This window comes from Ambystoma mexicanum, chromosome 7p, assembly GCF_040938575.1.
Source record: "Ambystoma mexicanum isolate Mex_15411 chromosome 7p, UKY_AmexF1_1, whole genome shotgun sequence".
In the NCBI taxonomy this organism is placed as follows: Eukaryota; Metazoa; Chordata; class Amphibia; order Caudata; family Ambystomatidae; genus Ambystoma; species Ambystoma mexicanum.
Window position 1 is genome coordinate 816,861,238 of NC_090939.1, and position 22,645 is coordinate 816,883,882.

At 43.3% G+C, this 22,645-nt stretch overlaps 1 protein-coding gene across 14 annotated transcripts in view; it reads right to left on the reverse strand.

Annotated features, from left to right (window-relative positions):
* The window catches only part of ADGRG2 (adhesion G protein-coupled receptor G2), an 835,692-nt gene that overhangs the window by 462,947 nt on the left and 350,100 nt on the right, over positions 1-22,645 (reverse strand). For all 14 annotated transcript variants that reach the window (XM_069636971.1, XM_069636968.1, XM_069636965.1 and 11 more), the window contains one exon: positions 16,896-16,937. In XM_069636971.1, coding sequence (XP_069493072.1) covers positions 16,896-16,937 — 42 coding nt within the window. The remainder of the gene's footprint in view (positions 1-16,895; positions 16,938-22,645) is intronic.

A 22,645-nucleotide genomic window follows, 5' to 3' on the forward strand; every position in this document is an offset into this window, starting at 1 on the left:
ATGTGGAGTCTGTCCACAATGTAAATATGCATACCAAAGAACAACGGAATTCGAAGATAAAAATGGAAAATGTTGGATCATTAAACAAGGAATTCATTGCAAAACAACTTTTGTAGTATATGGCATCATCTGTGTCTGCCACAAACTATATATTGGTAGCACCAAGAGACAGTTGAGAATCCGTATCCGTGAACATTTAGCCAAAATTGGCAGTCAAGACCCATCACTTCCGTTAGCTGAACATTGGCAAAAAACACATCAGCTACATCTCAAATCGGAAATTAGATTCATTGGTCTTAAACAAGTATCCTTGAACAAAAGAGGTGGTGACAGAGTGAAGGCGTTACGACAAGCGGAAGCAAGAGCAATTTGTTACTTCAATTCGACAAATACAGGACTTAATACAGATAATGAAATGGTTTCATTCTTGTGAGATGTAGTACATTGCAATCTGGCTTCTCAAGCTCGAATAATTTTCATTGTTATACTTGATTTAGAACACGGCTCATTGTTTATTAGGAGGTTACATGTATTTCAGGGTGTTGTTAAAGGGATACCCCATCATAATTGGTAGCTCAGTATTTTATTTGAATGTTGCGTGTAATGCTCACCAACCTTTTGTAGTTAGGTGCATTAGTGCCCGTGATTATACATTACTGTGATAGTAACCATTTAAGTATTCAACAAATATAAATTGGGTCAGGAGAAGCGTATACATGCTTTGTTAGTTTCTCAGGCTTTATTCAAATATTTTGAATTATATAGCATATGTAATTTGTAGAATGCTGGGGGATAGAATGCGGTTTTCAATGACGACGCTTGTCCTTGCGTCGCCGTGGTAACCGCGCACAGTGATGACGCCTAGTATAAGAAGGCATACCTGGTAAGCGTTCGGCTTACCTGCCGACGCGTGTGACTGTTTGTGTTCCAGGAACTGGTAAGAGAGGACCGCTTATCTCATGGTTTACTTTTCAATGAGATTTAGCTTTAATGGTACTTGACGAGTAGCAACAAAATAAGCTATATGTTGTGCTTTCCGTACTTGATATACGTGTTCTATAATTGGAAATGCGTCATCATTTCACGTAATGATGGTTAATTACAATTGTCTTCACTACGGAACTTATAATGAATTGTTTTGAATAAGGCAGAAATGGCCTGTGACCATTAAGAAGAGTTGTTTTGCCCGTTTGGTGAAGGGCGGGATTTATTCTCATGAAAATGCCTAGTTGCCACAGGCAACCTTGATATACACAATTAATGTATATTCTAAATTGGACAATCAGTTTTATTTACCTTCGCTACTTACATTTTTTGTTTAGATTGATATTGGGGATTGTACCCCGTTACTACTACATGGACAAATAGTCATAAGAACTGGTTACATCAAATTTCGGGTAAGGACATCCACCAAGTTGTCAGTTTGTCTCAAGGGACCATTGCAGAATTTGGTTATATTATTCAATGAATTGAAGAATAATGATTACTAATGGGTTCTTTTTTCTTTTTGTTTGTGTTTTTGTTTCTGTTTTTTGTGCTCTTTTTCTGTTTACTCAAACATAACAATGTATTATGATATGTTTGCATATTTTTCTACACCCATGAACCCTTCCCTTTTGCCCATCCTTGTTTTTCTGTCTAATTTCTTTCATGTTATCATGCATATTTTGTGGTCACGATATTTGAAAACTGGTATTATGTTATACTTTATGATGTCGTTCATACAAATTGTTTTTTGACTATGATATATTGTATGTCCTATATTACAATTATGGGTAGCCCGGATTTGAAAAAGGCTCAGTGGAGCCGAAACATGTTATCAATTATGGGCTCAATGGTCATGGATGATCAATAAAGCATAATCTAAGATTTAACTCAACTTGAGTTGTTGGCGCAGAGTCCTGTATTTTCATTAATTAATTTCTTCAACGTATGGGACGGTTAGGCTTTTTACCGTCCTTATACAGTTGACCTGCGACTTCATTGACCGGATTTTGAAACTTTTAATCTTGCACGTATAACTATCGGGATTGTAAGGAGTCGCCCTGGTGGAGCAAGGTTTTTCAAAGCCACAGTTTTTCAATACTGTTTCATCAGCCCTGAGGTGGCATCCTTAGTTAATGACATGGTAGTTATAGATAATGACTGGAGTGATCACAGAGGCTTAAGTCTGAGTTTGGATTGTGCTTTTGATTCTCCCCCAAGAACAGCGGTAGGAAACCTGCTGGTTAACCATGCCTGTTCGCGATTAATTTGGTCTGAGAAAAATATATTGAAAGCCTGTCGCGATTGTGGTGAGTGGAATAATGATTATCATACTAAGTTTGTCAAGTCTACAGCTGAAGACTTAGAAGGATGGATTTACAATTTCACAGCTAAATATGTAACAAGAAAATCATCATTTGTCATTAATGAACGGGGCGCAATTGAGGTTTATGATAAGACAATTCGGGATGCTAAACGGACCCTGAGAAGGGATATACGTAGAATTAGAACTAATACATACCCTATCATGGATATATATACCAAGGCCAGAGAGGTAAAAAACAGATATAGGACATGGTTAAAATACTGGAAAAGATCGCAGAAATTGGCTAATTGGCAAAAAACTGTGAGAACTATCTGTTCAAGAAATGCCCGGAACATCTGGGCACTTCTGGGAGAAGCTAGGGGGAATAGGGTAACCCCCCAGATTAACCCAATTGATGCCGAGGAATGGGTTAATTTCCTGGAGACACGCAATGGCACGACGGTAGCGTATCCTGCAATATGTGCTACTGCTTACCATGACCCTGAGTTGTTTCCTGTCCATTTGGAAGATCTGATAGACAAGATTACCAAACTTAAAGCCTCTCGAACCCCGGGCCCAAACGGTCTCTCCAATCTTCTTATGAAGAGAAATCCAGTCTTCTGGGCTAATTTTCTGAAAATTCTTTTTGAAAAAGTCCTAGAGGACGGGATAATTCCAGAGACATGGCAAAGAGCAATCTTAGTGCCGGTATTTAAAAAAGGTAACAGGTCGGATCCTGGTAATTATCGTTTGCTCTCCATGTTAGATTGTTCTGGCAAATTATTTGCCTCCCTATTATTGCAGAAATTACAGTGCTGGGCAGAGAAGGAAGGGATTCTGGACCGCTACCAAAGTGGATTCAGAATCGGTTATTCCACTGTCCAGAATCTTTATATTATGAATAGCCTCAGAGATAAAGCCTTATCCCCGAACAACCCGCCTCTGTATGCCTTATATATTGATTTTAAGGCTGCGTTTGATACGGTGAATAGAGAGAAGTTATGGAGGAAGCTTAGGAGCCTGGCGTGCCCTGAAGGATTGCTCTATTATCTACAACTATTACATCATAACACTTCTGTACAGTTGAGGCTGGACGGAAGTGGATCCACTACTAGGGCGGTAGAGCAAACTAGAGGAGTGAAACAGGGATGTGTCACTGCACCCATATTATATAATTTGTTCGTCTCAGACATCCCCGAGTGTCTGGGAACTGTGAGTAATTGCCCTCCAAAAGTTGGTGCTCAGCACTGCTTAGTCCTGTCCTATGCGGATGATGTGGTCATTTTCGACCACACATTCAGTGGCATCTTACGCTCGGCTAAGCGGCTCTGGGAATATGCGGAGGAGAACGAACTCACAATCAACCAAACGAAAACTGAATTGATCCTGTATAGTCATGGCAAAGTGAACCACCCTAGAATGATAGTAAGAGGACAGGAAATTCAATACACCAACTGCTATAAATACCTGGGAGTTGAATTTGATTGTAACAGAAATTTCCATTCCTGTGTTCAAGCCCGTAAAATAAAAGCAGCACAATTAACTTCCATGATATGTCAGTTCACGCGCAATAAAAGTGGATACTCTGTGTGGGCAGCCCGCCAACTCTATATCCAGTGCCTAACTCCTATGGTAACCTACGGGCTGGAAGCTCAAGTCCACATAGATCTGGATTGGCTTCAGGTATTGGAGGGTCGTTTTTGGCGTAAGCTACTGGGTCTGCCACAGGGAATACCAATGGCAATTCTAAGATTAGAGTTGGTCTTAACTTCCCTAAAAGCTCTGGTATTAAAGAAAAGAGCAGAAATTTACATTAAGGTGCAGGTCTCCCCGATTAACCCTCTCCTGAGGACGGTAAAAGAAGACATTGTTGGGAATAAGCAGGTCTATTTTGTGAGAGAAATGACTAACCTATTTGAGATGATTGAATGGACCCCTAATTGGGGAGATAATTATGAACATCTGAAAGCCCAAATGGCGGAACATCTTAAAATCTGGGATTGGCAGAATAATTTTAGACATCTAGCGAGTCTTCACAGCTATGGGTTCACATCTCATGTATTATATACTTTTGGAAGGGCTCAAAGATATTTAAACCTTTGCCCTTCGAATAATCTGAGACGCTTTCTATTACTTCTACGTATCAACCACCTTCCTACTCTAACGGGGCTGGGCCCGCAATGGGCCATCCCCAAAATCGAGCATTTTTGTAGGATTTGTAAGAACAAAGCCTCACTTGAAACTGCGAGACATGTCCTCACATTATGCCCTAGACTAAGCTTAATTTATATAAAACACTACAGTAGATATGTACATAATCTTGACCATATCAAATCTAAAGACTTCTGGAATATATGTATTAATACTTTGAATCCCAGTCTACATCTGGCTCTATATAGAGTATGGTATATGGTTAAGGGAAAACTTGAAATCTGAAACAGGTGGAAAGGCCAACCTCCTGGTAAATAGCAGTAGGAAATGAGTTGTCATACGAAGTTATGTGAAAACTTAAAGGTGTTTGTGACCCATGAAATTCGAAATTTGTAACAATGAAATGCAAATGAATACTTTAAATATATTTCCTCTTTTAGGTTCACATTATATAATTGGTTGTTTTATTCTAAGTTGTTGTTTTACATTATTGTAATAAGAATTTATTTCTTGATTTATGTGTAAAGTTTTTGTTCAAAAGACTGTATCACATTAAAATAAAAATAAATAAAAAGTAATGCCCTTTTCCTGGGAACCTTTGCTAAAAACCTTAAGAAATAACAAGTCACGCAAAACAATGCACTCAGGGCAGCACTGAGCATCCCTAAAAGGGAACACATCTCTCGGGCTTGAAGAGATGTGCGCCTGTTGTCAGTCAAAGAGCAAATCCTGTTCAAAACCATGGCCATCACACATAAGTGCCTCCCCGACACTGACCCCCATCTATCTGAAATGATCACCCCTATCACATCATCCAGGCCCATTAGAACGCACCACTCCAACCAGATCTACGTCCCCTCCTTCAAAAGAACTAAAGCAGGAGGCTCCAGCTTCCAACATCTAGCTCCCAAACATTGGAATGCCCTGCTCACAGCACTCGGAAATGAAACTTCACACAAGGTCTTCCGTAAAGTGTTGAAAACCAAACTCTTCATTTAACTATACTATGTAGACCTGCCACCACCCGTCTGTAATGATGAACAGCTCCAGCATGCCTATGTAATGTTTAACAAGTTATCACTGATAACGGTGTGTTATTTGATCCCGGTTCCACTGTAACCCTGGACCCATCTTGTTACATTGTAACCAAGGAACCTGTATGGTCTCCTCTCCTGTTGTCATTGTCTGCATTCTAACTGTATTCATCTCACAATTAAGTAAGCATACTGTAACAGCACCACAATGCCCAAGGGCCGTTGTGTGGTTTATAGATTTAAAAATAAAAAATCACCCCAATGCCTCATGGCCAGCGGGAGATTAATTGCTTCAAAAAGTGACTTTACTAAAAGTACAGTAAAAAGCTGGGTGTTAAAATACTAAAACCAGCACATAGGGATGACTTAGTATGGTATTAAATGTCAAGCAAATAAGAATGACATTTTACACCATACAGTTTAGGAGTGAAAGTTCATTAAACGATTGCGATTATTGCAGAACAGATGAATTTCTTCGCACAGAACAAAAGCGTATGAAGGATGAGATGACGTTTGGATCTTTAGTTACTAAGAAGTGATCAAATGAACGAGAGGACACCAGATGGAACCATAGAAATAATTGGTGAACTAAAAATAGCAACCACCAATTCAGTACAATAAGGCCGGGGGACTTGAAAGAAAAATAAAGAACAGGATTGATTGAATGAGGCCTGAATTCAGAAGACGTGGTAATGCAGTCACACTAGGAAGCAGAGCATTCTTTGAACTATAAAGGCCATTGGGAAGAAGGCCATTGATGCCGCGACTCATCGCTGTGAACCGAGCTTGAGCTATCATAGTCCAGAGATGGACAGCCCAAGAAAAATGCAGATCTGTCGTCGAATGCAAGTATGGCCCAGCACTGAAAAAGAATTACATTTTAAAGTACGAACACTTCAAGGTATTTGCAACAGAGTGCAGACTGCAAGCTATCAGGACAGTAATACGCTTAATGCTGCGAAGAACTGTATAGAAAGACTGATTTGGGACTATTGATAAGCAGGATAGCACAGTTTATTTTAGAATTAGAGATCAGCCCATTCATGCATAGATACATACATAGCGCATGATCCACTGACCAGTTGCACTTTGAATATGTGATGCTGTGTTTTCAATGATGGCTGAAATTCTACAAAAAATGAACTAATATGCTGTTAATGAAGGAATCAAGGGGAAGGAGTGGATGTAGGTAGGGTTCGCAGGCGGTGACAAAATACAAAATAAAGTGATGGAAGGTGGGGGGTGGGGAAGATGGCGGCAGGGGAGCCGGCCGTAAGGTGGCATGGAACGCGGGCTTGTACCAGTGGCTCAAGCCCGCGTTCCGAGCTATCGGATTGGCTGGCTCCCAACATCAGGGTGCTACTCGGCAAAATATTATAGTTCAATGCCAACCTATAGAATTACTTGAGCTTTGGCAAAAAAGGTAAGAAAATACTCTGCAGAGTGCAGCGAGGGCGAGGTTGGACACCGTAAAGAAGTGCACATGATCAATAGAAAAGAGGAGAGGTTTATGGCGTATTCTACCCACATTCCGGGAGACCTAATTGGTCAGAGTCTCTCCCCAGGTGATTATGTGAAGCCAAGTGTACAGAAGTGTAACATTTGGAGCCAGAAATGAAAGGCTATAGAGATCTATTTACGAAACAAGTTCGACCAACCTTTCATTTTTAACATTTGCAGCCCCAATAAATGGTTGCATAATTACCAGTTTGATTTAACCCAGGATATTGCATGTAACGCACAAATATGTTCTGAATTCTAAAGCATCTGTGAAAATACTATTTCCTTAAGAATAAATTCCCCATACTGCCGTCGTACATATTGAAGGGCAGAAGGAAGGGTCGCTGTTCTCTTCCAGGCCTGCAAAATGGTTCTATAGACCCCCACTCCGATCATGGTTAACCCTGCAATCTTGATCCTGTCCAACCCCCAAATTCAGCAGGGCACATAGCAACCAGTCAATCAATTCATGCATTTTAAAACCTGTGCCTGCTGTGGGCTTATAGGGTAACGACAGGGAAAATAGGTATTAGGTCAGCAGGCCCTCCGCCCTGAGCATGCAGTGAGCCAGGGAAGAAATAAACCTCACAAAGAAACCTCGGTTACGGTGGCCGAGCCATTCCGACCCTTCTCTTGACCCCCTCCACTTCACCAGTGGCTGTGTCAGCAAAACACTACAAATAGAATGTGCCTAATTTCGCGAGGGAACCCTGAAATTAGGAGGAGGATAAGGGCTATTAATAACTGACAGAAATAAGAGATTTAAAAAAAGGCTCATGTACCCACCACCAACCTGCTTACCTGGCGGCCATCTTAAATATGAAATAAGATGAAATCAATGTGCTAATTGTCTTACAGATAGTGGTAGGGGTCATTATTGCTTGGGATAATGACCACCGAACCACTGGCCTTCAAAGAAGATAACCTGGGGTTAGCAATTATCCAAAATAATATCCCTTCCCCCATTCTAAATGCTAAATTATAGAACCAAGGATAGAGCGATGTAACGTGACTAGAAAAAGTACCACGCAGAATACCACACACTTCTCGTGTATTCCTATTACACATATTTGCAATTTGAGGCACATGGAAAAAAGTAATTTGCCCAAAGTTACACATGTTTTTATTCAAGTGCCGAGACCAGAATGAGACGGTGGTTCAATATGTAGCCTCTATGTTAAATGGAATCCTTACAATTGTAATGCTCGCTTTCATTAGAACAGCATATCTTCTTTTTAAAATAAAAGACCGAAGTTTCTACTATTTATAGAGGGCGACTATTTAAGGAACACTCTTGGAAAACAGTGGGTTACACAGGGACGTCATTTCACCAAAATGCCTGGGGTAGAGGAATTGACAACACACGACCCTGGATATCTGATGACATCAAAGGAAGTAATGTCATTTGACCTCACCCCAAAGTGACATCACGAGAAGTGACTGAAGAGGACCTTTCACCCCTCGACAAAACGGGAAGTGGCTTCACAAAGCATTGTTTCTAAGTACACTACGAAAAATATGGTTACGATATCACTGTAAAGTTATATACATTTCATACAAGATCGTTAATATCAGTGCACATAGGCTCATTTTACCAAATCACTGTGAATGCAAGCAGACGTCCAAGGCCAAACGATAATGATGTGTTTTTAAATAGCACTTACGCTTTAGCGCTTCATAAAGAACAAATATACATACAATAGAACTCAACCTGAGTTGACCTTGCCTGCAGATCACACACATTGCAGCAGCCAGCGTTCAACCCACTGTGCTATATTACCGGCTATAGCCATCAGAAAACCAGCCACTCCAGAAACAAAGCCACATGCTGGCCACAGCCCATGAGCCTCAATTTAATAAATAAGGGGTAGCAAGGGAGACCTTAGGGGTCGCAGTTGTGACCCCTGGCGACCCTTAAATGACGTCCATGCGGTTACATTAGAAAACAATGTATTAAAAACCCTGTAGCGATCAGGGAATGGCTGTTGGCCCCTCAAAGGGCCATACCTTAAGCCTTAGGGAATATCCAGCCTTGGTTCACTTTTGGAGGTCCTGGAGAGTAGTAGTAAGAGTGGAGTGATAACTACTTGCAATCCCCTTTTAGTTGCACTTGGGCTCCTCCATTTATTGCAGAACTTCGTAATCTGGCTAGGTTTCAAGATTGGTTCCAAGCTGCTTTTAGAAAGCCTCGGCCCGGCTTTTGCACCAGGGGATATTCATCGATATACAGCTGCTGGAAAGGAACTTAGGGATCGAACAGCTGTCTGTTTTTTAATCCTACGTTTAAAGCGTGTACACTCACAAAAGAAATGGAAGTATCTGGTGGCACAAAACCCGGCAGCATCCAAAAGTATGTTAGAACATCAACTAGGCAAGAGGGTTAATCTCCAAAATATGTAAGATTCTGTTCTGCAAATTTTAATCTCTTACACCATTGTCAGTTAGCTCTTGTTAGATTTGCCAGAATGTTTTACGCCACCACTCCGCAATGTTGAAGAAACTGCAGACACCAGGGAACATATTGACACCTGTGGTTTGAGTGGCTAAGAGTGAAAAGGTACAGGTAGGATTAAGGAATATGAAGGAATAGCTAGGCTGATGTATCTGCGGATGGTGGTATTTTATACCTCCCCGAAAGAAGAAAGTTAAGACTGGTTACTCATATGGTGCACTCTATGCAAGAGCAAGTCTGACTGTAGCATGGAAAAGAGGAAGTCTCCCCACAAGGGATGAATGGGTAAGGAAGGTGAAAGAACTATCATATGGAAGGAATTCCCCATTGGCTGCATGGCTCAACTGGGAATGATTCCTCTGTTGGTCTAAAGAACAAAGAGAATTTAGCAATGGAAGAGCTGCATGGAAAGGGTAGCAGAGGGCAGGACTCCAGAGCTTACCCTCCTTAGTGGAGAGATAGGCACTAAAGCAGGGGGGTGGGTTTAGTGATGTGCAAGCTCATTCAATGAATGGACTTACTTTTTTGTACTAATGATCTGTGAGGAGGGTACGGGTGAGGGAGGGAAGGAAGGGGGGTGTTGGGAAGGGAGATGTTGGGACGTTTTGTTGTAATTCTACTTGTGTTGCAGGATCTAAAGTGTCTGATAAGGGAGAAAGACAATAGGTGAGTGGTCGGGAGTGAGGGAAGGTTAGATATGGTTGTAGAGGGGAGATGCAACAAATGTGATTGTGGTTTATGTATGTTTTCAATCTTATTTACAGAATTCAATAAAATAGGTTTAAAAAAGATTTTTTTATATACATCACAGGAAGAGGGTGAACTGAGAAAACATCTGGAACTGTTTAATAACCACTGGAGCACTGGTGGATGGCCAATTAGAGGCGATGAGGTGGGGCCCCACCATCTTTCAGCCACCAATGAGCCAATGTTGATTGAGTGACAGGTGGCCTAGCACGACCTTCTTTACTCTCAGATACTGTGTGCACTATGGATGTTTCAGGGGGGATAGCTATCTGAGTCACACACTTTGCTCGTGTACAGTGACGTTTTTTCTGGCTTGTGGACCATTAATTTAAACCGGACACAGAAAGGGCTGCAAATGTTAAAAGTGAAGTGACCACCAAGGCACAGAGGGACCTTGGCCCCGCCTCTTATCCTGTGTTAAACAGAATGCTGACCCAAAGCCCCCCCCTGTGCAAAAGCAGGAATAGGGAAGGTGGATGAAGGAACCGCGTGATGGGGGCCTTGCTTCACTGGGTAGCGCTCGACTTCAAACCCTGCTCAGGAGGAAAGCCACCTACCATAGTATGACCCTACATGCCCGGTCAGAATAGCTTTGTTCAATAGGAGCCGGCACAAGGAGATCACTGGTGCATGCAGGCAAGTGTGTGTGGGTTTTCATGTGAGAGCAGGTGTGTGAGGACTGTGTGAGTGTATGTATGTATGTGAGCATGTGTGCACAGGGTCTGGGTGGAGAAGGCCGTGGCACAGAGAGACATTGTGGTCACACCTGACCCCTGAGGGACGTGGGGCTGAAGTGGGACAGGGAAAGTGACATGGAAAGAACTGGGGCAAGTAGCGCAACATGGGGCAGAGCAGTTCTAGGGAGAGTTGAATGCGACAAAAAAATGGGGGTCAGAAGTGGGGCAATAAACAGCTTGAAAATATGTTTCAAATTGGCAACTGGCATTTTTTTTTTAGCAAAGCCTCAGGATTTTCTTTTTGCACAAGCAGCATACAAATATGTTTTGAAGTGGCAGTTCTAGCGTGTATAGTGTTCAGATAATCATCAAACTTTACCTTTGGGTGCAAGAAAAGGAGTACTTGGATATATTGTTGAGATTGGCCCCATTCTCTTTAGGCACATGCAGCAAGAAGTTGAAAGCTTTGCACATTGTGTTGAGACAGGTCACATTGTTTTCTTTGCGCACAAACCACATGAACCTATATTTTCCAATGGGAATGTTTGGAAAGACATGCCTTATGATTTCCTTTGGCTACAGAAAAGGTGGACGTGGTGACATTGTTGAAACAGGCCTCATAACTTTCTTTGGGCACAAGCGCCTGAACATCTGTTGCAAAATTCTCCTGTGCACTGTTGGTGACATGGCATCTATTTGAGTACTTAATGTGCTATCCTACATAATCAATTGTACATTATATGGAAGTCTACCCAATAATAGAAAAAATGCACTAATTCTGCCCATTATTAAAAAAAAAAGAAAATTAGCATCCGAAATTGGTGCAGCCCCTCTTGCTGCACTACTGCCAATTTGGGAATAACAAGTTACTTACCAACTGGTAACGTTCTTTCGACTGGATGTTCCTCCAACGCATTCCACATCTTTGACATGTAATGTCCACAACTGTGTACTTCAGAAACTTTTTCGGCACAGGGAGTCCTGCGTCAATGGCGTCGGGTCCAGGTCCCTCGAGGGCCTCCGTTAGAATGACGTCACAGAATGTTATAAATAGGACGCACAGTGCCCGTAGCCTCAGTTTAAGTTTTTTACCCCAGAACGTGTGACACCAGTCTGTTGCCTGCTGGACTGCACTTAGCCTTGCGGAAACGGAAGCTGCAATTGCATAGGAAATTCTCCTGAGGGGCAATCTGGGAGGGCGGTGTGGAATGTGTTGCATCCAGTCAAAAGAACGTTACCAGTTGGTAAGTAACTTGTTCTTCAAATGGATTGCGTCCTCCAACGCATTCCACATCTTTGACAGACTCCCAAAGCAGTACCAGTAAATGGAGGAGGGAAAAGAATTCAGAGTACCCAATTAAATTGCAGAATAAAGAACCGCCTTCCCAAAGGCCATATCCTGACCATGGATTCTATCCTGGGAAAAATGTTTTACAAATGTATGGATTGAAGCCCAAGTAGCAGCATCACAAATATTCCTAATAGGAACACCCCGCTGGAGGGTGGTGGAAGTGGCCATGCCCTTAGTGGAATGAGCTTTCAACCCATCAGGAGGGTCTTTACCCGCCAACCGGTAACGCTCTGTAATGGTAAGGATAATCAACCTGGACATGGTCTGTTTGGTAACAGCCTGGCCCAATTGGTGTCCAGCATATCCTATAAAGAGTTGATCGTCCACTCTGAGCCTGGACATCCTAGAAATATAAAAGCTAAGAGCTCTCCTAGGATCCAACCGAAGGAGGCGCTCCACTTCCTTACCAGGATGAGGAGGGTAGAAAGATGGAAGAACCACCTTTTGACTCAAATGATATTCAGAGACTACCTTAGGTAGAAAAGAGGGATGTACTCGCAGTACAAACCTGTCCTTGGAAACACAGTAAAGGGTGGCTTAGCTGAAAGTGCCTGCAATTCACTCACTCTGCGAACGGAAGTAACTACAACCAGGAACACAGTCTTGAAGGACAGTAATCTCACAGGACAAGAGTTCAAAGGTACAAACGGAGCACCCATGAGAACTTTCAAAACCAAATTCAAATCCCAAACCGGCACCTGGAAGGGTGACGGCGGAAATACATTAGTCAGTCCTTTAAGAAACTGGGAAATCAAAGGAATCTTAAAATAAGAACATTCTTTAGACAAGTGCTTAAAGATACAGTGCCGCCAGGTAACCTTTAATGGTACCCACTTGAAGGCCCCGTGGGCCAAAGAAAGCAAAAAAGACAAAACCATAGGAATGGAGCACTGAAAAGGATCAACATTGTGATCCCTGCACCAGTAGCAGAACTTACTGTTGCAGGCCGCCGTGCCGAAAGCAACACCTCCATCATATCATCCGGGAGGTCCCAATACTTATACCTCAACCTTTCAGATACCAAGTGTGAAGGTTGAGAGTCCTGACCTCTGGATGGAGAACCTGACACCCCCCCTCGCACATGTGCGAAAGAGAGCGCGCAGATCCTCTCAGTGGGGAAGACGGCGTGGAGGGCAGATTACATGTCCAGAAGGTCCAGGTACTATGCTCTCCTGGCCCAGTCCGGAGCAATGAGGATCATGTGGGAACCAAACCTCCGTAACCTTCGCAACACTTGAGGAATGACGGGGACTGGAGGAAACGCGTACAGCAGCGGGAATGACCAATCCACACAAACGTGTCTCCTAAGGCTCCTCTTGGAGGATATTCCCTTGAGCAAAATCTCTCACACTTCTGGTTGACACTGGTGTCGAAGAGATCCACTTGCGGGGTTCCCCAAAGGGGCGAAGATCTCCTTAAGGACTTCCTGAGCCAACTCCCACTTGTGGGAGACAGTGCTCTGCCTGCTCAGAGCGTCAGCCGCCGCCTTTTCGTCTCCGGCCAGATGAACCGCCGAGATCGAAATTTCCTATTGGATGGCCCAGAACCAGAGCTGCATTGCCTCTCTGCACAACAGAAGTGACCCTACCCTCCACCCCCCTTTTTGTTGAGGTAATGCATGGCCACTGTATTGTCTGTCATGATCTGGACACTCTTCCCCCCCCGTACAGAGGGCAGAAACGCCTTCAAGGCTAGCCTGATGGCCCTCAGCTCTAACAAATTGATGTGGAGTCTGGACTCCGACGGATACCAACAACCGCTGGCAGTCAAGTCGTTGGCATGAGCGCCCCATCCTGTGAGGGAAGCATCCGTCACTAGTGTCACCTCCAGCCACAGTTGCAAAAACTGTTCCCCCCTCATCAGGTTCCCTTCACTGGCCCACCAGAGAAGATCCTGGGAGACCGAGAGTGGAATCTGAACGGGATCCAAAATCTTGCTGGAGAACTGTGACCACTGCATCTTGAGTGCCCACTGCAGGGATCTCATATGCAGCCTGGCCTCTGGCACCAGAAAAATGCAGGATGCCATGAGGCCGAGCAACCTTAAGAATTCGAAAGCCGGGAGACTCTGGGCATGTTGAAACTTGTCCACCATCTGCACAATGTGATGAGCCCTTACCTGGGGAGGCAACCACTTCCCCAAGGACGGGTCCAACACAGCCCCAATGTACTGGAGCTGTTGGGATGGTGTCAGGTGCGACTTCTTGAAATTCAGGGAGAAGCCCAGCCTGTTGATGGTGCGGCAGGTGACACTGATGATACAACACTAGCTAGGGAGAGCGCACCTGGATCTGCCAGTAGTCCAGGCAGGGATAGACGTGAATCCCCCCTCGCCTGAGGTACGCTGCCACCACCACCATGAGCTTGGTGAAGACCCTCGGGGCGGAGGTCAATCGGAGTCGCAGGACCCGAAACTGAAAGTGCGAGTCGCCAGCCCCAAACCTCAGGTACTGCCTGTGCGCGGGATGGATCGGCACATGGAAGTAAGCATCCTTGAGGTCTAGAGAGAGACACCAACCAATTCTGAAGTTGAAGGGCCTGGAGGACTTGAAAAAGAGTGACCATCTTGAACTTGTCCTTCCTGAGAAGTTTGTTCAACAAACCCAAGTCCATAATGGGTCTCAATCCCCCGTCTTTGTTTGGGATAAAAAAAATAAGGGGAATAACATCCCTTGTTCCTCTCCGCTACCGGCACCAGTTCTATGGCACCTTTCTCCAGCAGAGACAAGATTTCCTGCTCAAGAAGCGGATCCGGAGGGAGTTTCCCCGGTGGATTGTCATGAGGCCGCTGAAGGAAGGGTAGGCAGTACCGTGGGCTATGGTATCCAGAACCCACGCATCTGAAGTAATGGCACGCCATTCTTTGAGATGCTGAGACAGCCTGCCTCCAACCGGCGAACCATGGGACATGGTTTCAGGACTGTTTAGAAACAGCTGTGGCAGTGCCTGAAGGCAAAGAGGCAACTGCCTGAGCGGCTTTGGCACCACGATTTCCCTGACCACCACAGGTACTTTTTCACAGGCCCCTTTGACTGGCGGCCCCTCTCATTCTCCCAAAAGAGGAGTAGAAACAAAAAGGAACCTCCAATCCACTGCTGTTCCCTAGGACGAAAAGGCAGAGATTGACGCACCGCTTAAAGATTTCACTGCAGCTTTTGAGGTCTGCAACCTCTCAAGGCTCTCGTCAGCCTTGCTGCCAAATGAATGTGCGCCATCAAAGGGCATGTTCAGAAGACTGCTTTGCATATCCGAAGCAAACCCCGACTTCTGAAACCATGCAAATCTGCATATAACGGTGCTTGCAGCCATGGACCGGCTCACACTGTCCACGATAGAAAGGAAACCATCCCTTTCTTCCCCCTCGGGAATATGCTTAGCCACAAAAGATACACAATTCCACAGAGTGTATGTAAACTTTGCCAAGGCACACGTGGAGTTGGCCCATTTCACGGCCATGTACCCAGCAGAAAACACGTTCCGTGCCCAACCGTCGAAGTGCTTATCATCCCTATCCGGAGGGATTGAAGGGTACGCCGCCTGCCTCGAAGTGGCCGTAGCCACCTGAACCACCAAACTCAGGAGTTGGGGGGAGTAGATAAATAGCTGGGGTCGCTAACGGAAGGGCGGTATTTTTTGGTCAAGGACTTATTCACAGCCGGAAGAGAATCCAGGGACTGCCAAGCTGCTGCCAACCTTTTCTGTAAGGAAGGATGAAAAGGCAAAACCGGGTCAGAAGACGGACCCTGATCTAAAATGTCTGTCAGATCATCCTGCATAAAGTCTTCCGGAGGAATGAACCAGCCCAGATTCTCCAAGACCTGTGACATGAGCCTTCTGTACGAAGACTCAGCATGAGCCCCAGGCTCAGGCCTACCAAAGTCCACTTCCGGCAAAGTGTCCACCCCACTGGCACCATGGAGTGACTGTCAACTCTTCCAACGGACTGTCACCAGAAAATTGGGGAGCCTCATCCAGTTCACCAGGGTCCTCAAACTCAGACCTCTCCTCCCCTTTGTAAATGTCAACCAGAGGGAGCTGAAACCCAGGTCTGGTGACAGAAAAGGGACTGGAGGCCACAACTGGCTGCAGAGACTTCGATGTAGCCTTCCTCAGAGGATCAAATTAACTATGCATTTCTCAGTACAGTAGAAATATGTATAGCACAAATGTGCAGATTTATACACACATAATAACTCTCCTGCATACTCTCCAGACAACCTCTTGACACCCATCCACGTGCCAGCTCGACATGGGTGTCTGGCAGGGCTTTGGTCACCGCTACCTTCCTTCATTCGTGTTGACTAAAATGCACACACACAGTCTATGCCTCTCTGACTAATTTCCCATATCAGACTTCGGTCCCCCATGGGTGTTCAACTTAGAGTGCATTGAGGCCATACGAATGGTGAAAGGCTCTATGCTGATGACAGATTGTGATGACAATTTAGTAAATCTACAGACATTGAGCTTAAAAATTGGAAACACTGCTAACAAAAAGATATACATTAAAATGAGATTGTCTCCATCGAATTAGAAAATGCAAAGTAAAACGATAACATGAACTCAATTTGTTTCCAGTCATTTTTCACAGCTTTACTTTAAACATGATCTGCTACAGTAGACATCCATCTCCATTCATTCACATTTCAGGGGCATTGGCTCTTTGCACAAAGTTGAAGGTAAAACATTCTTACCATTCAGGCTGTCCGTAAAGTTGAATGAACAAGTCGCATTGTCTACAAGAAAATGAACATTATGTTAGGATTACAAACACTCAAAGGCAGGTCTTAAAATATGGATTCAGAGAATGTCAGGCATTCTTTTTAATTAAAGTTGATATTGTTTGTAATTTGATCAAAATGATCCTTTGACTTTACGGTTCAAATTGACAACCCAGGATATCCCCAAGGAGGCATGAATTTCAAACAAATTCAATGCAACTTTATCGGTTTCAATTATTTCTTTTCACAAGTGGACAAAACCAAAGTGCAGCAATTACAGCCAAGCATGATTGGAACTAATCAACATTGCTATTGAAAAATAGTCCCATTACTGGAGGAAAATATATGCAGTAGTTCATATTATGGTTTTTGCATTTGGAAGATAGGAAAAGAGGTTGCAGCATATTTGTTTGGCCAGGTTAACGCCAATTCTAGTAAACCTATCTGAGGCTACATTTGTGGGCTTGAACAGAAAATTAAGCTAAAACATGAAGTGGGGCATGTTTCACAAAATGCACTTAAACCAGGACAAACTTTATAATGAAGTTTTTCTGAGAAAATAGCAACCTTAAAACACATCACCATAGCCAATTGGTACAGCAAAGGCAGTAAAGCATACCTTGTATGGTGTACTCGGCAAATATAGAAATATACGTCTTGACCTATCAGAACTGAGTAAGGATAAACCTGTACTGAAATGCTACATATACCTTAAGAGCTAGGCAAGTGGCTGGATATAGAGAATATACTTGGAGCATTGCTGCATCCAAAACTGAAGCATAGCCTGGTAACATCTAATACATGTGGAAATTAATACTATAACCAGAGAATGAGCCATTGTGGTCATGCACTGCGCGACAGGAGGTGCAAAGTAAAGGTGCACTTGCTTCAAATGCCAGTGCTGACTTTCAAGGGTTTTGTTGCATTAAATCTGATCATCTTAACTCTCTTAACAAAGGTTTTTTTTCACTGAATTTCAAAGGTTTTGTTGCTATTTGTTTCAAGTTAAATCTGATCACCTAACAATCAAAACTAAAGTTTTTTCACAGAATATATATTTATATCAATTAAAAACACTAAATAGAATACACTATAATAAAACAATCCTGGGGAAAGAACACTGAATATGTAAGAGATAGAAGATGCAGCATGCTGGGTAATGAAAAAGGGGTAAAAGGCAATCAATAATATTTGTAAAAGGATATGTTCTTGTGCAAGAAAATGGATTAAGGATGATCTAGCCAGTCTCTACGGCCCATAGGCGGACCAGGGGGGTAGTTGGCTGTAAATAATACCTACTCATTGGGTTCTAGGTCATTTGGTCGAAAATAAATGGTCGACAGGACAAATGGTCGACACCAAAAGGTCGACAGGTCAAATGGTCGAATTTTGATTTTTAAGTTTTTTCACATTTTTTTTAATTTTTTTTGGGGGGGGGGCCCAATCCCCTTTTTTTTGCTAAAAACCCCTTTTTTCCCTAAACGAAAACCTAAAAAATATATATATAAATAAAATAAAAATTTGACCATTTGACCTCTCGACCAAATTGTGTCGACCATTTGTCTGTCGACCATTTGACTGGACACCTACTCATTGCTCTTGGCGGTTCAACAAGATGATTGCTGAGAAGTTCTGAGCACTATTAGCCTGTATTTGCTCAGAATTCATTGGGACCAGCTGGTCCAATCAGGAGGTCTATTATGCCCCTCTACTGCATCAGAGTCTCTATCCCGCTCAACGCGCCTGCCCACCTCATGGTTAACACGACCAAGGTGTGCAGGATGGTCCTCCTCAGTCTGTCTTCTTTCTGCATGTGATGGCCTAACAGACGCCATCACACACACCAACCTCCTGACATGGCGGATATAGTCATCCAAATTCCCAAATGTGAAGCTCAGTTGCATCAGCAGTGCCAACACCGCCAGTATCCCTCACATGGAAGCTCCTAATCTGAAACATGCAAGCACACTTACTTACAGGAAAAGCTGCTTATGCATGCCTTGACATAAGGTAAAAGCTTAACCAAGTGGAACTACACCTTTTCACAAAGAAGTTGTTAATGAAAAGGAGCAAAAGCTCACTTGCCACCAAAGTGTAATTTATGATCCAAATCATAAATCCAGGCAAAAAATAGTAAGGGGAAGTTGGAAGGAGACAGAACCAAACAATTACAAAGGCACGGGCCTGTAGGCTGGAGAGTTCTTACCTCTGTATCTTACACTTTCTCTTCCTATTCTGCCATCCCAGTGGCAGGGCTCCCATCTTTAGCTCTGTCACAACACCATGCCATTTGCTATCCCGGAGTCCCAGCATTGCCATCAACGGATCTTGGCTTCTCCTCTCTGGATAAAACGCCCACCCAAGAGCGACAGCTACAAAACCCATACAACCATAAAGTCACTCAGGCTCTTAAAGTTTCCCATCTGACTCCCCAACTCTATCCCAACATAACCCCTCCTCTTCTTGCAGAGCCATGCTCAAGCGAATAGACAAATTCGCGTAGGTGGCTAGATAGGAGCGCTTTAACTCACACTACATTCGACTGAATATACTGTCCTTATAACCACCACTCCTCAGGCAGGACAGATGATACGCCCCTGCAGTGATACTTTTGACAGACAAGACTTTGAGTTCGAGGTTTTGTCAGTCATCACCAAAGTTACGTTCAAAGGAATCGATAGGATAAATACGTTCACCTCTGCCAAGCTGCAAGTGGTACTGTGCCACAACAGCAAACAGCCTTCCCTGAGATACACTCATGAGTGGAACTGAGTAAGGTACATGCACGCACTGGGTGCAGCAAATTAACGTGACACATGCTACCATCCTAGCTCCCAATGATCGACAAAGGGAAGTAATATTATTCGGGCAGTTCAACATTTGCCGAATACTTCTCATAAGGCCAGACACGCCAGCATGAATACTCTCATGTATACAGTATTATATGACCAAAAGCAATATCTGTAACAACATTATGTTTTCCTGCTTCATTCACAATGTGTCAAAAACCGCTACCATGCCTGTACCATGTAACTAAGTTTATTGCAAGTAACAGCACCTCAATGCCCCTGGGCTGCTTGCGCGCTATATAAATGTAAATAAATAAATAAAAAATAAATGCCCAAAGACTTTCTGATGTAACCTAAAAACTTGCCCGTTTCTGGGGTCAATTGGTCTATATTCATTTTTCAGCCAAGTCTGCAAATCATCTTTTGAATTTGAGCACTCTTACGTTTGTGGTGAGCAACATACGTTGTCATAGTTTTTTTCTAGCTGTGAAGCGCTATGTTGCCTTTGCTCTACGGGTCTGTTTTCCATATACCACAGTTACGTTGTGCACTTTGTTTTGATGCTGCCATTAAAGTTGTTGGAGCCCGGCAGCCGCTTTGGGGAATAACCATCAGCTTTTCGTGGATTCCCTTGTATGCGAGTATTCAAATACAGAAATGTACATTTAATGCTGTGGAACTCCTCCAAATTAAGTGGTTTCACAAAAAGATGTGTGATGGGTCAAAGATCTTTTTTATCGCCAAATGCATTTTGAATTAAGAAAAAATGGCTTCGTTTTATCCCTGTGGTCCCCCTATAACGATGATGATGAAAATACAGCTTTTAAAGCCTTGTTGATATCAGCATTTAGCAAAGAGGAATAAAAATCAATTTCTTGGACAGTTTGATGGGAACGAAGGATGCAGACATCTTCATTCTCAAAACAGGAGGGGTCCGAAACTCAATGGTAAAAATCAAAAGAGTTGCAGGAATAAGGTAGCTTGATTTATAGTAGAATCCCCCAGAAATAATAAAAAAGGTGCTCTGATAAAATACAGTGTTTGTACATTTATGCATCTTTACGATCAAAATTGGGTCTGGAGTTGGGTGCACGTATAGCATAGTAGGGAATTTGGCTGGACATCAACAATACAGTTGATTTGGAAATTTGGCGCACTACTTGTATGGCAGCAACCCTGGTTCTGTGCAGTATACACAGGAGACTGGTTGCAGGGTTTAATCCCTCCTGAGATCCCAACTCACACACTGGATTGTCTACCATCTAGTACGATGCAAGTGCTAATTACCCATTTCAAGCACTTGGTGTGGGTTAGAGTTAAACACTATAGTGCTTCAACCTGTCATAATAAGGTGCACAGTGACACATTGTGTTGTGATGCATTTCAAACCTGAATAAGGTACACTTACTGACATATTCACACACACACACATCTTTTACTCTGGACTAAATCACAGAAAATATTTCATTATTTTATATGCAGGTTTTAACAAAGGCATCAGTTTGATATGTAGACTTATTTTCTTCCCATCAAACTTTTCCTCCTCGCAAATTACACTGGGTTAGATCCTGGGCTGAGACCAATTCAGAACACACATGGGAATATTTGGTAGCCAGCTTGAAGGTATGCTTAGAATATCGGTGCAGGATTTATCCAAAAGTCAAGGTAGGCACCTGGTTGGATTCGAACCTTTGGGGGAGGATAAAGCAAAACAGGTCTTATTCTCATCACCATGGGTGTCCTAAAACAGACTTGCATTGGCAACACACATAAGGGGACCACCCCTCTTCACTCTACTCTGCTAGTCATTTCTTCCCCCTCTTCCACCATTCCTTCCTTTTCTACTCGTCCTCTCCCAAGGTTAGCTTGCAGTCAATGGTATTGCATGGTCCCTTAGCTATGAAACCCCAGGAGAGGTCTCCTATATTGCTGCACCTTGCTGCAACCTACCACCAGCCCTGCTACTCTCAGATAAGCAACTCAGCCCATCACCATGATGGGGCTTCCCTGGCATGAGCCACCACATATCACTTCTGGAAATGTTAGGTCTACACTGCCACCTTCCTACCCGACGGGGCTACCACCCTCTCCAGTCTGTTACCAAGGGAATGAAAAGCAAAATAAAACAGTTTACATTGGCCTTCAAGCAGTTCTGTCCGCCCTAACGGGAATACATGAATTAATCATACAGTAAATATAAACAATTATAAGGGGAACACCAGCAAAAATCCAGCAGGAATGTTTCCCCTTTTGAAAATGAGTCAAGTTAATGAAAGGTTTTTCTGGTTGGTGCGGTGTTAGTGCAACATTTCTGATGAGCTATCGTCCCCAGTTCAAAATGTCTTGGTGTTCTCCTCTGGGCTATCCTTTCCCTAAATATGATGAACATGTCCACAGTCTCCAAGATCATCTGTCCAGCAAGTGGCCAGTTCTCACCTACTACTGGTATCAGACTAACAAGCAGGTGACCATAGAGTGATTGCTTTTTTAGAATCAGCACAATGCAGGCACTGCAAGGTATGCGCTAATTGGTTTGGCATTGATCGTGTGTCTTATTTGCAAAAGCTCTTATGTAGTAATGAAAGCAAGTCTTTTTACAATGTGGAAGATCTATTTGCATCGGCATTTCTTTATTATTTTAAGATGCACACCAAATACCAAATCTTTAAAATGTGAACCGGAATTCTAGTGAATACTGCCTCACACACCATTACATTCCTGGCTTAATGGTGGCTAGAGGTACACGTCGGTCAGGTATTATCTCAATATCCTTGTAGAACAGGAAGGACATATCCGCCAAAAAAAAAAAAATGCAAATGTTTCACCGTAAAGTTAGAGATGCCATTGAAAACAACAGCTTTACAATAACAGTGAGGGAAATGATCAGACTACGTGGACCTGGCAGCCTTTGTTTCTGCCTTTAGTAGATGTTGA